Source organism: Oncorhynchus clarkii, chromosome 19 (genome assembly GCF_045791955.1).
Source record: "Oncorhynchus clarkii lewisi isolate Uvic-CL-2024 chromosome 19, UVic_Ocla_1.0, whole genome shotgun sequence".
NCBI classification, from domain to species: domain Eukaryota; kingdom Metazoa; phylum Chordata; class Actinopteri; order Salmoniformes; family Salmonidae; genus Oncorhynchus; species Oncorhynchus clarkii.
In genome coordinates, this window is record NC_092165.1 from 32,240,618 (window position 1) to 32,257,195 (window position 16,578).

Here is a 16,578-nt window from a genome sequence, read left to right on the forward strand (position 1 = left end):
CTTGGCTGACTTGTGGTATCTGTCTGGAGCCTCAGCCCACCTGGCATGAGACAGACAGGCAGACTGACAGATCAGGATGTTCTGACCTTGACCTATGACCTCTCACCCTAATCCCCCCCCCCCCCCCATGACAAAAGACAAGTGTCTAAACGGCACCACTTAAACACACACAAACAGACACACACAGCTTGGTTCCTGACATGCTCTGGCTAAAGTTCCACTTCCACTCTCCCACCTAGAAAGCTATTTCAGACTTGGTTTTCAAGTCTCCTTTTATATTTGCTTTGGGGGTAAAGGAACAGCTGCTATGTTCGAGTTTTATACCTGGAGTATGGAAGTTTTGCAGCTGCATGCATAAAGAATCCCCATGGCAATGGCAATGTGAGATAAGAGAGAGGGAGAGGAAGAGGGGAGGAAGAGGGGAGGGGAGGAGGAAGGATTTATGTGTTTTCAGAGCTTGTCATGCCCTAAAGAGATTCCTTAGGCAAAGCAGGCCACCTGCCACACGGTATATAAAACTCCAGTCTGCAGGCCTGTCTTGCTCTTTCTCCTACTCTAATCGGTAGCTTCACTTGGTTCTTACACAACAGAAGGTTGGTTTCTAGAGCTTGGGTTAGGACAGACATGGCGTTAAAACACGACGGAGGAAGAGGTAGCCGGTTATATCATACTGTGGGCCCTTGTCTGTCAGGTGAAAACAGGCAAACAGAAAATTGGAGACCAAGGACCATTCTGAATGGGATGTAATAATGAATAACTGTATACTGTACCTATAAATGCTTCACTTATGCACCATCAATAGAATAAACTAGACAGCTCCATCTCTACCATCTCATGTACAGCAATCTACTCCTAGGCTAAGGGCTAACATTGATGCTCCTCAGCCCTAACTGTATAGTAGTGTATTAATGGTGATGTGTACTGAGACACAGACAGTGAGAGACTCACCCTGATCTTCCCACACCTCATCAAGGTATACAGCTCAATCCTTGTGTGCTGTTATCTAGGGGCAAGGGGTGTTTGTGTGTGTGTGTGTAAAGCAGCACATAAGGAGTAAGGGGGTGGGGGCGGGGGGCGGGGGTTACTGAGACGGGGATCAGGGGCAAGTGGAGCGGACTGCTAGCTCACCTCAGAGCGCTTGGTAAACGAGAAGAGACAGGTGTGCTGGGGGAACCTGGGCCGCTACAGCCCTGCTCGGCCCTGCTCGGGGAAGAAGTGGCCATCCTTCTCACCCACAGCCATTTATCTCAATTTCACCCTGTGCTGCAAACCGCTTACAACACACACACGCTGTCCGGCCCGTACATTCAGGCACCGTTTAAACTAATCATGGTGGCAGAATGGGGCCTAGCTTCATCAGCATAGAAAAACCCATCTAAACCTAGCTCCCTACCACATAGTATACACAACTTTAAAGCAACACACACACACAGTGTTCCTCTTCATCTCATCTGAAATTTTGCCACTACTTAGCCTGGCTAAGAAGCCATATTGCTAGTGCTGAGTTGAACCACTACTCTCAATAGCCACATAGAGAAAGTGAGGAGCTGAAGAAAGTAAAGGCCGAGGTAGGCAGTATTCATCTGGACCCTCAGTATACTGCCTGTGTGTGTGTGTGTGTGTGTGTGTGTGTGTGTGTGTGTGTGTGTGTGTGTGTGTGTGTGTGTGTGTGTGTGTGTGTGTGCGTGCGTGTGTGAGACAGCACATAAAGGGGTCTAGGCCTGAGAGTAGGCTAATCATAAACACAGACTGTAATGACCTATTAAGAAGTGTTTTTTTCTCAAAGCGTTACATAAATCCCCTTTATTCAGGCCGACAGTAATCCTGCCGTCGCCCCTGTGCTGTACGTCAGAGGGAGAGAGGGATGGAATCCATCTGAGAGCTAGAGGAATTATGCTCCATGTTCATTTCCTAATGTGTAAGCCTGGCTCTCTTACTACAAATGAAAAGATGTCCTCATGAAGCTGTAAGCCAGCTAGACGTCGAGACGTAGCCTCAGTGGAATACGGAATACGTCACAAGTTGACTTCCCACAATGCCACTGACCACTACGGAGCCTTGTATCGTCCCCAGTTTGATAACACAGAACAGGCTCCCCTGCTTTATAAAGGGACAGTCAGTGTTTCTCTGAGAGGTGTATTGTTGATCAGCTCGGAGACACAGCTTCAATAAGAGCATGACTGTCTACATACTGTATTGTCTTTGGATGGCAAAGGAAGAGAGGGATTCTTCATTTCAACTGTCGTTACCTACTGTAGAAGAAACATAGCTAACTCCCCTTAGATCTACTAACTCAGTATCACAAATGACATAAAAAAAAAAGCAAAATGACATAAAAAAGCTAAATGACATAAATAAATAAAAAATAAAGAACATTACAACACAGCTTCCTGGGGGATTTTTAATTATACATGTCATTATGTGTTGCTCAAAAGCGACCATGAACTTTCTAATTTGACCACATTTAAAAAGTACAGAAGCCAACATTGAAAAAAGTATAGCAACACCCAAGTGCATCTAGGCCTACATTTTGGGTTAAGTAAAGTGGAGTTATGTCATTTTATGCACAAGCCGGCATCCTTAACCATGTTCTCTCTCTAACCAGACCAGAGAGAGAGTTTGCTTGTATTGTAAAAGTATGTGTGGCAGCTGAGCTGTGCCCTGGTATGCCCCTGTCCAGAAGGAAGAAGGGAGGGCAGAGAAAGGAAGGAAGGGGGAAAGGGATGGAATTACCATGGCGATGAGGTATGTTGTTGCCCTCCTCCAAGGTGGAGTGTCTTGGGCCTAGATGCAGAACAGGAGCTGGCATTAGCAGGCCTCTCCCAGTAAGGGTCGCTGTGGAGAAACAACGTGAAAATCTCTTAAAGCCTATAAGGAGAGAAGAAGAGTACGGAGCACAACCATACATATACTGTCTATACATGTATGCATATGGTTCTGGTGTGAGCCCCTCTATCCCCCCCCCCCCCCCCCCCCCCCCCCCCTCAAAGTCCACAAAGATCATTAATGACACATACTGATCTAAGGCAGAGACAAGATGCAGTTCCCATTTAAGTTACAAAGAAATGTGTCACTTCTTTCACAGTATTCAGTAATGATGGTGTTTCTAAACGAGACTGTACCACAAGAGGACATGTAATGTACGCAAGCATGCAATCATTTCCACCAACAGTTACATGAAAACAGGGTGTGTGACGATGATGGGTTGATTCAGTCACATGGAACCATATACCCATGGAAGGGAAACTTCTGTGGAGCCACATTCTCTCAAAAATTCAGACTCTCAGACTCTCAAATCACACGTCAAAAGTATACTACTACTACTACTAATAATCATTTATTAAGTTACTTTTTAGGGAATTATCTTTTTAGGGAATTATTTTGAACTCTACACACCCATAAAGGTTGACTGTAAGAACTGATATAGTATTCGATTGTTCATATGCCCTGTGAATCAGTGAACTGCTTCGAGGTGTGGGTGAACATTAGATACAGTATGTACCATGCAGCGAAACACTGACATTGTCCGCACATTCTGTATGGATATTAAGACACTTGATTGGCAGGTTGACTTCATATTTGTCACCTGCGCGTCATCAGACTCACCTGGACTTCATCACCTCCCTGATTACCTTCCCTATAAATGTCACTCCCTTTGGTTCCTTCCCCAGGCGTTATTGTTTTGGGCAAAAGGTGTCATGTCTGTGCGTTCGTGGTTTCTTGTTTTGTATTACGTTCCGTTTATTTATTAAAACACTCACTCCCTGAACTAGCTTCCAGACTCTCAGCGCACACGTCACACTATTCTTTGTATGTTATTTTGAGCATGACCATGAACTGCTATATGGTTAGAATAGAACAGGACTCAGGGATAATATTATATATATATATATTCTCTTGAAAATAGGTGCGTGTCTCAAGCAAACTGTCTCAAGCAAACTGATTATCCCTGAGTCCTGTTCTATTCTAACCATATTTTACATATATATATATATATATATATATATATATATATATAGTGTAAAATAAAATGATTAATTGATTTATAGACACTGGTTTTCATTCGATTTTTGATAAAGTATAATTTACAGAGGAATATTGAGGAAAGGCACATACTAATTGTATTTAGATAAATTGTCGTGTTATTGTTGTCAGGTATACATCTACTTTAGTCCAACTCAGTACATTAGAAAAGACAGTTGCAACTCTCTCTTACAATCACAATTTAAAGCTATCGAACCCCATCCCAGTGCTGACACGCTGTATTCCCTAGCATGCTACAGTAGCAGATACCCATGGACTTCCAGCCATTGCGCTAACACTAGTTAGCAATGGCTAGCGAAACTACCTCTAACTTCCATCATACTGGACGCAGAGACATTCAATAATATCCATCAGTTCATCTGACCCTAGGGATGTAGATAAAGGCTCTCATTGCCAAAATCCCAAAGTATCCCTTTAAGGACCTCCTCACACCATCCTATTAAACAGCATGGTCTCACTATGAACGGGGGAAGCATTTACAGGAAAGAGATGGCAGCAGCTCTCTCTGGGAGCGTCACTTGCACTGTACAGCCCTCACTAGCTAGCTAGCCAGCTATCTCCCTCAAGATTGATGCGTTGCAATTTACAAACGTCTGCAAGCCACATGTCACTTAGTAGAATTTATTCCCTGCAGGTATGGGTAATGTCAGCCAGTGCAATATGCTCCACAATAGCCGCCACCACCACTGCCACTATACACTGAATGAAACTACAAAAAGACACACACACACACACACACACATACACACGCGCGCGCGCACTGACACACTATCTGGCCTGAATGGCACAAAAAACAGCACAATAGATGTGGTTTCAAGGCCACAAGGTAAATTGCAGACAGCGATGGGAGATTTGGACCATTTTTCAAGGCTGACTATATTACACACTGTACCGGAATTGTGTTGAAATTATACACTTTTTCACGTGGGAGAAAACGAATCCCACCAGCCCCATTCTACTCTATAAAATGTTCCAATGTGGCCTTTAGACGATTTCCTAGGAATCAGCCATGTGATTGAAAACATGTCACTTTTACACCACCCCACTGTTCCTTCTCTGTTTCCACTCTGGTGGCAGGTAATCTAGCGGTTAGAGACGCGGGCCTGCAAGCAGAGGGTTGCCAGTCTGAATCCTAGGTTCCTTCTCTGTTTCCACTCTGGCGGCAGGTAATCTAGCGGTTAGAGACGCGGGCCTGCAACCAGAGGGTTGCCAGTCTGAATCCCAGGTTCCTTCTCTGTTTCCACTCTGGTGGCAGGTAATCTAGCGGTTAGAGACGCGGGCCTGCAACCAGAGGTTTGCCAGTCTGAATCCCAGGTTCCTTCTCTGTTTCCACTCTGGTGGCAGGTAATATAGCGGTTAGAGACGCGGGCCTGCAACCAGAGGGTTGCCAGTCTGAATCCTAGGTTCCTTCTCTGTTTCCACTCTGGCGGCAGGTAATCTAGCGGTTAGAGACGCGGGCCTGCAACCAGAGGGTTGCCAGTCTGAATCCCAGGTTCCTTCTCTGTTTCCACTCTGGTGGCAGGTAATCTAGCGGTTAGAGACGCGGGCCTGCAACCAGAGGTTTGCCAGTCTGAATCCCAGTTTCCTTCTCTGTTTCCACTCTGGTGGCAGGTAATCTAGCGGTTAGAGACGCGGGCCTGCAACCAGAGGGTTGCCAGTCTGAATCCCAGGTTCCTTCTCTGTTTCCACTCTGGTGGCAGGTAATCTAGCGGTTAGAGACACGGCCTGCAACCAGAGGGTTGCCAGTCTGAATCCCAGGTTCCTTCTCTGTTTCCACTCTGGCAGCAGGTAATCTAGCGGTTAGAGAGGCGGGCCTGCAACCAGAGGGTTGCCAGTCTGAATCCCAGGTTCCTTCTCTGTTTCCACTCTGGCAGCAGGTAATCTAGCGGTTAGAGAGGCGGGCCTGCAACCAGAGGGTTGCCAGTCTGAATCCCAGGTTCGACGGGGAACATCTGGTGGGAAGTGACTTAACCCCCCACAACAACAGCTCCCTAGTGCCCAGTGTCAGCCCCCTCCCTCTCACCTCTCCCAAATAATTGTAACTGTGTGTCTTTCGGAGAGGCTGGGTTTGAAGAGGAAGTCACATTTCAGTTGGACCTTGTGTGCAATTGACCAAAGCACCTGTGAGCCTTTAAGTTGTTTTCTCAACATGTTTTAACTTCTGACATGCAGGTCGAAAATCCACAATCCCCTGCATATACTGTATATCTGAGTCTGGATTTAGACAGGTGATCTAGTCTTACTGCTAGGGGATTGGAGCTTGGTGTTTACTTGGTGTTCATGGGCTGGACCAGGGGGTAGAAAGCCTGGAAGGTCAGAACCAGAGCTATCCTGGCACCAGAGGGGTTTTCTGCAGTGAGGCATAACACTAGTGGTGCTCATTGGGTGGATAGAGAGATATAGAAAGCACTGGAGGTTTGTTGGAGGATTGTTATCCAGCCACGATGGCTCTTTGTCAAAACAGCAGCCTGATCCTCATCCTGATCAGCTCACCGCATGCCTCTGTTTCTCTGTGTGAATGAGGTCTGCAAGGGTGGATGGTGGGGCTTTCTCTCCTCTCCTCTCCTTACCTCTCCTCCCTCTCCCATCCTCCCCTCCTCTCCTACCCTCTCTTCACCTTATCTCTCCTCCCTCTCCCATCCTCCCCTCCTCTCCTACCCGCTCTTCACCTTCTCTCCTCTCCTCTCCTTACCTCCCTCTCCCATCCTCCCCTCCTCTCCTACCCTCTCTTCACCTTATCTCTCCTCTCCTCTCCTTACCTCCCTCTCCCATCCTCCTCTCCTCTCCTACCCTCTCTTCACCTTATCTATCCTCTCCTCACCTCCCTCTCCCATCCTCCCCTCCTCTCCTACCCTCTCGTCACCTTATCTCTCCTCCATCTCTCCCATCCTCCCCTCCTCTCCTACCCTCTCTTCACCTTATCTCACCTCCCTCTCCCATCCTCCCCTCCTCTCCTACCCTCTCGTCACCTTATCTCTCCTCCCTCTCTCCCATCCTCCCCTCCTCTCCTACCCTCTCTTCACCTTATCTCTCCTCCCTCTCTCCCATCCTCCCCTCCTCTCCTACCCTCTCTTCACCTTATCTCTCCTCCCTCTCTCCCATCCTCCCCTCCTCTCCTACCCTCTCTTCACCTTATCTCTCCTCCCTCTCCCATCCTCCCCTCCTCTCCTACCCTCTCTTCACCTTATCTCTCCTCCCTATCTCTCCTCCCTCTCCCATCCTCCCCTCCTCTCCTACCCTCTCTTCACCTTATCTCTCCTCCCTCTCCTCTTCCCTCATCTCCTCTCCTATCCTCCCCTCCTCTCTCTTCACCTTATCTCTCCTCCCTCTCATCTTCTCGCCCCCCCCCCCTCTCTCTCTCTTTCTCTCTCTCTCTCTCTCTCTTTCCAGCCCCCTGAATGTGTTAACAGGCACATCTCTGCTCTGCTCCTCTGAGGTAAGGGGCTCAAATCAAAGGGCTGAATCAGAATCGTTGAGCGACGTACAAACAAACAAAGAAAATAAAAAAACAGCCAATGAGGTCTGCATCATCAGTCTTCAACAGAGACATGCAGCAGGAAACAACCAAACCCCCTGCTGAGAAACACTTTCCTCAAACCTGTCATTCATTGACAAGACAGGGGGACAACATTGTAGGCTATTTTGCTCTGTGAAACAACAACAACCTGGCACCTATGGAGAGGATACAGAGACCCATGGAGCCAGACATGAGTAGAGGAGCACAGAGACCCATGGAGCCAGACATGAGTAGAGGAGCACAGAGACCCATGGAGCCAGACATGAGTAGAGGAGCACAGAGACCCATGGAGCCAGACATGAGTAGAGGAGCACAGAGACCCATGGAGCCAGACATGAGTAGAGGTGTATTGGGTTCTGCGGTGATGATGAAAAGATATTTGCTGGAGCCTGGCAGTAGTAAGTGGCTGATGAATAAGAGTGGTCGGACCCCAGGAAGAGCAACCTCCCGCTGTTAAACCACACACACACACACACACACACACACACACACACACACACACACACGCGGGAGGAGGGACCGTCTCCCACTATTAAACCACCCCAGAGGAAGTCCCAGCCCCTCCTCAGAACCCAACCCTCCCCTGGCTGGCTGACATGTTTATTGGGACTTTATATTGACTCCAGGATCGGGTGGTTGGGGCCAGCCAGTTGATTTAAAAGGCCTTTTATCGATGTCATCTGGAGGACTGAGGTGAGTGACATTTACAGGTAAATTCTCTCCCTGTACTGCCTGACTACTACAATAACACAGTCCTTCCACCGGTTAACTGACCACACCTCCATAGTACCTCTCCCTCTCCATGCTGCATGGCGCTGGGAAGAGATCAATCTTACGTAGGGAGGCCATCGACTGAGACTATGTGGTTAACCCTTCATTGGGTTGGAGGGGAGTTAACAGCTTTCCCAAGAGGGAGAGCGCTGTCTGATTTCAGCTTAACAGAAACTCTCCCCACATAAAACGTATCATGTAATGTAACTAATTGCCCTACCAAACAATACACAAGGGACCTACATTATGGTTAGGCTACTGTTGAGCCATGCACTGCATCAAAATGTATAATTAATTGGTAAGACTAGTGAGTATAATTAAGTATAGTATGGCGGAAGACAAGTTCAAAACGTTCAAACTTTCGTCCATTTAATTGGTCTAAGAAATATATTAACTACAAAATGTAGAGTACAACACGGGGGCATGTTGTGACTATGTACTACATTAGAATGTCAAGTGTATCAGTTCTCCAAGCTAGTAGATCATCCACTGTGTAAAGAGAGGGAATATCTTCTCTGTATGCTGTCTGTCTGTCTCAATGAATATTTAACCACTACATGAGTCCTGGCATCCAGCCAGCAGACAGGGTCTAACGTTCCCTGATATCAAAGCTACACTATACACTGCATTCGGAAAGTGTTCAGGCCGCTTGACTTTTTCCACATTTTGTTACGTTAAAGCCTTATTCTATAATGAATTAAATGACACTTTTTTTACCATCAATCTCCACACAATACCCTATAATGACAAAGTGAAAATTGTTTTTAGATTTTTTTTTGCAAATGTATTAAAAATGAAAAATGTATTCCCTACATAAGTATTCATACCCTTTGCTATGAGTCTCGAAATTGAGCTCAGGTGCATCTTGTTTCCGTTGGCCATCCTTGAGATGTTTCTACAACTTGATTGGAGTCCACCTGTGGTAAATTCAATTGATTGGACATGATTTTGAAAGGCACACACCTGTCTATATAAGGTCTCACAGTTGACAGTGTATGTCAGAGCAAAAACCAATCCATGAGGTCGAAGGAGAGCTCCGAGACAGGATTGTGTCGAAGCACAGATCTGGGGAAGGGTACCAAAACATTTCTGGAGCATTGAAGGTCCCCAAGAACACAGTGGCCTCCATCACTCTTGAATGGAAGAAGTTTGGAACCACCATAACTCTCCCTAGAGCTGGTCGCCCGGCCAAACTGGTTAAATCGGTGGAGAAGGGCCTTGGTTAGGGAGGTGACCAAGAAACCGATGGTCACTTTGAGAGAGCTCCAGAGTTCCTCTGTGGAGATGGGAGAACCTTCCAGAAGGACAACCATCTAAGGAACAGCACTCCACCAATAAGGCCTTTATGGTAGAATGGCTAGACAGAAGCCACTCCTCAGTGAAAGGCACATGACAACCCGCTTGGAGAATGCCAAAAGCACCTAAAGGACTCTCAGACCATGAGAAAGGAGATGATCTGGTCTAATGAAATCAAGATTGAACTCTTTGGCCTGAATGCCAAGCACCACGTGTAGAAGAAACCTGGCACCATCCCTACCTGTGAAGCATGGTGGTGGCAGCATCTTGCTGTGGGGATGTTTTTCAGTGGCAGTGACTGGGAGACTAGTCAGGATTGAGGTAAAGATCAAAGGAGCAAAGTACAGTGAGATCTTTGATGAAAACCTGCTCCAGAGCGATTAGGACCTCAGACTGAGGGCGAAGGTCCACCTTCCAACAGGACAATGACCAAAAGCACACAGCCAAGACAATGCAGGAGTGGCTTCAGGTCAAGTCTCTGAATGTCATTGAGTGGCCCACCCAGAGCCCGGACTTGAACCCGATCGAACATCTCTGGAGAGACCGAAAATAGCTGTGCAGCGACGCTCCCTATCCAACCTGACAGAGCTTGAGAGGATCTACAGAGCAAAATGGGAGAAACTCCCCAAATACAGATGTGCCAAGCTTGTAGCGTCATACCCAAGAGGCCTCTAGGCTGTAATCGGAGCCAAAGGTGCTCCAACAAAGTACTGAGTAAAGGGTCTGAATACTTACGTAAATGTGATATTTCAGTTTTGAATTTTTTATGCATTTGCAAAAATGTCGAAAAACATGTTTTTGCTTTGTCATTATGAGGTATTGTGTGTAGATTGATGAAGAAACATTTTTTTATTATTATTTTAAAATAAGACTGTAACGTAACAAAATGTGGAAAAACTCAAGGGGTCTGAATACTTTCCGAATGCACAGTATTTACAAAAGTATGTGGACATTACTTCAAATTAGTGGATTTGGCTATTTCAGCCACACCCGTTGCTGACAGGTGTATAAAATCAAGCACACAGCCATGCAATCTCCATGGACAAACATTGACAGTGGAATGGCCTTACTGAAGAGCTCAGTGACTTTCAACGTGGCACCGTCACAGGATGCCACCTTTTCAACAAGTCAGTTCGTCAAATGTCTGCTTTGCTTGAGCTGCCCCGGTCAAATACAAGTGCTGATATTGTAAAGTGGAAACATCTAGGAACAACAACGGTCAGCCGCGAAGTGGTAGGCCACACAAGCTCACAGAACAGGACCGCCAGATGCTGAAGCGCATAGCTAATGAAAAGCATCTGTCCTCGGTTGCAACACTCACTATCGAGTTCCTGGAGGCAACGTCAGCACAAAAACTGTTCGTTGGGAGCTTCATGAAATGGGTTTCCATGGCCGCGCAGCCGCACACAAGCTTAAGATCACCATGCGCAATGCCAGGCTTAGCTTACCTCCATTGGATTCTGGAGCAGAGGAAACGTGTTCTCTGGAGTGATGAATCACGCTTCAGACCTCTTAGTCCCAGTGAAGGGAAATCTTAACGCTACAGCATACAATGACATTCTAGATGATTCTGTGCTTCCAACTTGGGGAAGGCCCTTTCCTGTTTCAGCATGACAATGCACGAAGCGAGGTCCATACAGATATGGTTTGTTGAGATCGGTGTGGAAGAACTTGACTGGCCTGCACAGAGCCCTGATCTCAACCCCATCGAACACCTTTGAGATGAATTGGAACGCCGACTGCGAGCCAGGCCTAATCGCCCAACATCAGTGCCGGACCTCACTGATGCTTTTTGTGGCTGAATGGAAGCAAGTCCCCACAGCAACGTTCCAACATCTAGTGGAAAGCCTTCCCAGAAGAGTGGAGGCTGTTATAGCAGGAAAGGAGAGACCAACTCCACAGTAATGCCCGTGATTTTGAAATGAGATGGTCGACGAGCAGGTGTCCACATACCTTTGTAGTGTATGACACACACACACACACACTCACTTTTCCCCCTTCACACCACGCAGAACAGATCATACACTGCTTTATGCAGATGTTCTAGACTTCCTCTATAGTGACCACCACACTAGTCTACTCTTCACCAATCCAAATCCTTGTTAGGCAAAGGTTGCTCTGACATTTTGTTGAAGTGAGTGAACGCTGTATTACTGTAATATATTTCATCCGAGGGGCCTGGGCTGTTAACTGGGACTCTTAGTTGTACTTGACAGACCATCACAGAGTGTATAAACCCTGAAGAGTGGAGGAGTGGATAGGCTCTTAGATACTACTGTCACATTCAGGAATTGTTCCGATGAATTATACAGGAATGTGCAATTGTGCCGGAGAGAGAAAGGCTTTCATGGATATCAGCAGCACATTGGTGGAAGGGCTCCAATATTCAATAAATCCCTTGCATGGTGACACCATTTCAAATGTTCAATGGCATTTAATTGGTGATGAAAGGACACATATCTTTGCATCCTCAATCCCAACAGTATTGGGAGAGCTGTCTGATGGCTGGCCTGTACACTTCCCTGTCTGTCCCACCTCTGGTTCCTGAGCTGGCCTCCTCCCAGGCTCACAGCTACGAGGCTGAATGATTAACCACAGTCTAGTGCTCCACATCAAACCTGCACAGTCTGCACACCACAATGCCCTGCACGGGAGAGACAGAGGGCCACGCCATCTCTACACAACGCTGTCATTCACTCACCCATGCACTGACAAACACTCTCTGCTGGTTGCAGGACACAGCGCTGGGCTGAGGACAAAGGCAGAGGTAGTCAGAGATACCGTTCCTCTCCTTGGCTGTGACAACAGGAAGCCACCACTACTTAATCAGCAACAAAAGAGTCTTGGAAAGCAATGTCACACAAGCCCTTTTCAGTGGTCATCTCCTTTGGACGATGTACCACGTAAACAGACATGTACAGACATGTCCAGACACAGGGAGAGAAGGCAGCCATTGGTACACCTATAACCCATCCATATGGTTGGTAAACACTGTATTATTGTACGAAGAAGACAATGGCGGCCTCATTCCTTACATGTTCTTATCATAAGGATGCCAGTCAGTCACTGAGTGGGTGAAACAGCAGTAGTTGGTTAGAGTGATACCTTTAACCAAAGTGTCTCTATTCTCTTCCTAAATGTTTTAGCTCAACTGCGGTGAATGTCAAATATGGGTTTAGAGGTGCCACTTCCAGTATGCACAGAGACACTGTGATTGCTACTGCCAAAGGGTGTGTGTGTGTGTGTGTGTGTGTGAGTCACACAGTGTGTCTGAGATGGAGAGGTAGTCTGATAGACACCCCAGTGATCCGTAGGTTGTGTTGGTTCTGTCTGTGGCGCTGTCTGAAACCCAGGCATCAGGAGACAGAGAATCAGGCAGCGTAAGCCCTGGCAAACTGACTTGAATCTGCAAATAGAAATACTTGCGACGCCACTCGAGACCTCAAGACTGTTCATCTGACATCTTCTGTGATGAAAGACTACAGCATCCGACTGATAGAGAACATGTCATGTCAATTGGTTTCCAATTGCAATGCCTGCTGTATAATGAAAGTCGATGCGACACAAGATCAGGTTCATGCTCCTCTCGTCGTCCAGCTCTACAATGTCTCAGGATTACGAAGAGGCTAGACTTAAGTCCCATTTTACTGCAGCACAACAACCAATACTAGGAAAAATACTAGGAAATATTCTGCTATTCTGTTCTCCTCCAAGGAATGGAAAGTATGTTTTACCCTAGCAAATGAATCATATTTAAATAGTTATACGTGCTAAAGAGAGGAGATACAATCATTTTTGCTTAATGCGTAATTAACTCCTGACTGAGAATAATTCATTCCTTCAAGTCAAAGGAGGGATTGAAAAAGGAGGGATGAAAAAGGAGGGATGAAAAGGGAGGGATGAATAAGGAGATATCGCCCTCTTCTGTGACTGTCATTGTTGTAATTCACTGTTGTGACACCTGCGGTCACTCTGACCTTCAGCAGCCAATCAGGCTGTTTACTCAGCCTCAACCACACTCTCTCATTGGACTGGGGGAAATTATCACAACCATTATTCAAACAAGACAGCAGCAGCCACAGAGAGAGAGAGATGGCAAGAGAGAGATAGGGGAAAGAGACTTCAGTTCAGTCCTTCCTCCTCCTTCAACTCAGTCACGGAGGAGGGAGAGACAACTCAGAGGAGAGACGGTTGAAAAGAAAGTCCAACTTCTGAAGGTTCGAAGACGTGACAAAAGCAGAGCAGACGGCAAAAACAAAACCCAGTTAAAAGAAGTGTTGTTTGCTCTCTAGCTTTGTCTGCCTCGCTCTTGAAAGAGCGACTTCAAATCATATTAAATTCCTATTCAAGTGTAAAGTGGCTGATATGCAGATGGAGATATACCGAATATACAGTAAATACATATTCAATTCCAGGGGACAATTCACGATAAATCTGTCAGAACCACAACTTGTGCCTTCACAATATGCACAGAGGAACAAAAACATTACTTTGAATTTCCTAATGATTACTATTAGGAGGTACTTCAAAATAGTGAAAACACGGACTCTAGATGTATCAGTACTGAGAGACAGAGAGAGAGAGAGAGAGAGAGAGAGAGAGAGAGGGGCAGGGAGAGAGCGAGAGAGGGAGAGAGAGGGGGACAGGGAAAGAGAGAGAGGGGGGACAGAGAGCGAAACAGAGAGAACGGGAGAGAGAGAGCAAGAGAGAGAAAGGGAGAGAGAGAGAGAGAGCGAGAGATGTTGACCACAGCTGCCGCCCAGCTCAGTACACTACCTATCTCTATCTGTAGCAGTAGGAATACCACTAGGTCTATTACCCTGGACCTGTGGCTGGGTCCAGGTCAGAGGCAGCGATGTTCAATTAAGCCCTGAGCTATTTGTGTGTGTACAGTGGTACTTTCTCCTGCGATTCTCCATTATGCCAACAATATTCCCTGTCATATTTGATTTGCAGGGCGATGCAGCAAGACTAGAGTGGTTCTGGGAGAGTGTCAGTCACGGCAGGAGGGAGGGAGGGAGGGAGTGAGGGAGGGAGGGAGGGAGGGAGGGAGGGAGGGAGGGAGGGAGGGAGGGAGGGAGGGAAAATAAGATTTGGTCATTGACTGCATCAGGGAGCTGAGCTGCATCATTGTCCTGTGCCGCCTGCGTTCGTTCTGAAATCCCGTCAAGTAGAGGTACCATTATAATTATTGTCTGTGTGCTACTGGAGCAAATCAAGGCTTCTCTGTCTGTAGCTCGTTAATAAAATCTGAAGAATAACAATTACAAGCTATTACTTGAGAAAAGCAGCAGAAAAGCAATTGATACAGCTGGAATGCAGCCAAATAGCTTCCGCACCAATTAGAGTGCCATCTCATCGCCTCTCTTCCGCCTTTTCTTTTTACAGAAAATATTTGAGGGCAAACAACCTCAACCATCATTTGCATGGAGTGTCATTTTGCCGCAAACGATTAGATAGAAAGGGCCAAGTTCCTGCCCTCATAAAATAAAACATCTGGAGATGCCTTAACATATATTACGTATGTATTTATGCATGACTGTATTTATGCATGTCAATCCAGAGTGAGGGGAAAGGGATGCTCAGAGCACCTGAAATATCCAGGACCAATCAGTCAGGACCATTCATTTGCATGGCTCTATATGGTTTCTCTGCAAAGAGAACATGATGTTATCAAATTCTAGAATCAGCTTCCTTTGATGGCGAGCGTGTTTATTTGGGATGAGGAGGCAGGAGGGGGGGAGCGACATGTCTCGGAGACCGTGAATGACATGAACACCGGCACTGGGGAGCTATGGGGTTCTTAAGCGCTCCCTGAGCAGGGGGGGGTGAGGAGGGGAGGCAAGGGATTGGGAGGGAGGGAGGGAGCTGAGAGAGAGGGCTGGTGAGAGGGGGTGGAGAAAGAGAGAGACTGTCAGGATGGGTGTGATGGAGGAAGGAAGGAAGGGAGGGAGTGTTGGAGCTGAGAGAGTGAGGGATGCTCAGTGCTCAGTGCCCAGCATGACTCCCAGTCACACAGATTAGACATTCCCTGTGAAACAGCTTCCTCCTCTCAGTCTCTCAGCCTCATCACCTGACGAACAGACAGCCAGTCACACAGTAATGCTCCTACAGCCTCCCTGCCACCAGCAGGCTCCCTATGGCTGGCAGACTACAGCTGATGACCACGAGAAAGAACCCCCCGATGAAATACCGTAGGCTGTCTTCTCATCTGATCTCTTGGGGAGAATGTGAACGAAACCCATCCGACATGGCGTTATCTGACGGAGGATATAATAATCTGTTGACATAGAGTTTCGCAGAGTGATGTAAGCACATCAGCCTTTACTGACTTTGACTAGCCTGAATGTTGAACGTTATAAGTGGGCAGAGATTTAGTCATGTTTACATAACAAAAAGTAAATTGTGATTTTGAATGATTTTAAATGTATTTCAACAATTGTAAATGGATGCAGACTGTTCTCAGAGATAGTGAAAAGAGGTTTTGACGTGTATTTAAACACCTCTGATTAACATACAAACACAATTAGGCATTTGACAGTTTCAGTAACACAATGCATACTGAAGCTAGAGTTGTAAAATCTTAATTTGAGGAGAACTTTCCTGCAATGCAATAAATGTCAAACGTAGGGTTGTTGAGGTTTAAAATGAATTCTGAAGTTTGCAAATTTCCACTTTGAAATGTCAGACTTGTATCAAACCGTACAGAAAATGTTCATTAATTACAATCCACATAATAATTAAAATGTCCCGTTGCTGCAGGATTATTTTCCTGCTGTAGCAAAACTGGCTCAAATGAAGATGCTACATCTGCAACTGCAGCTCTGCTGACAACAAACCATTTACATTTTAACATGTAATTGCTGGTTTGTGATAAAACTAGCTCAGCAGAATACAAGTAGCCTAAAGGTCCTAGAACAAGTCTCCTTGCTCATTTTGTTGACAACCTT

The 16,578-nt window shown here is 46.4% G+C and overlaps 1 protein-coding gene across 2 annotated transcripts in view; it reads right to left on the reverse strand.

Annotated features, from left to right (window-relative positions):
* LOC139375050 (neuronal PAS domain-containing protein 3) overlaps nt 1–16,578 on the reverse strand; it is a 366,286-nt gene that overhangs the window by 287,392 nt on the left and 62,316 nt on the right. For both annotated transcript variants that reach the window (XM_071116431.1, XM_071116430.1), the window contains one exon: nt 2,734–2,835. In XM_071116431.1, the coding sequence (XP_070972532.1) occupies nt 2,734–2,835 (102 nt within the window). The remainder of the gene's footprint in view (nt 1–2,733; nt 2,836–16,578) is intronic.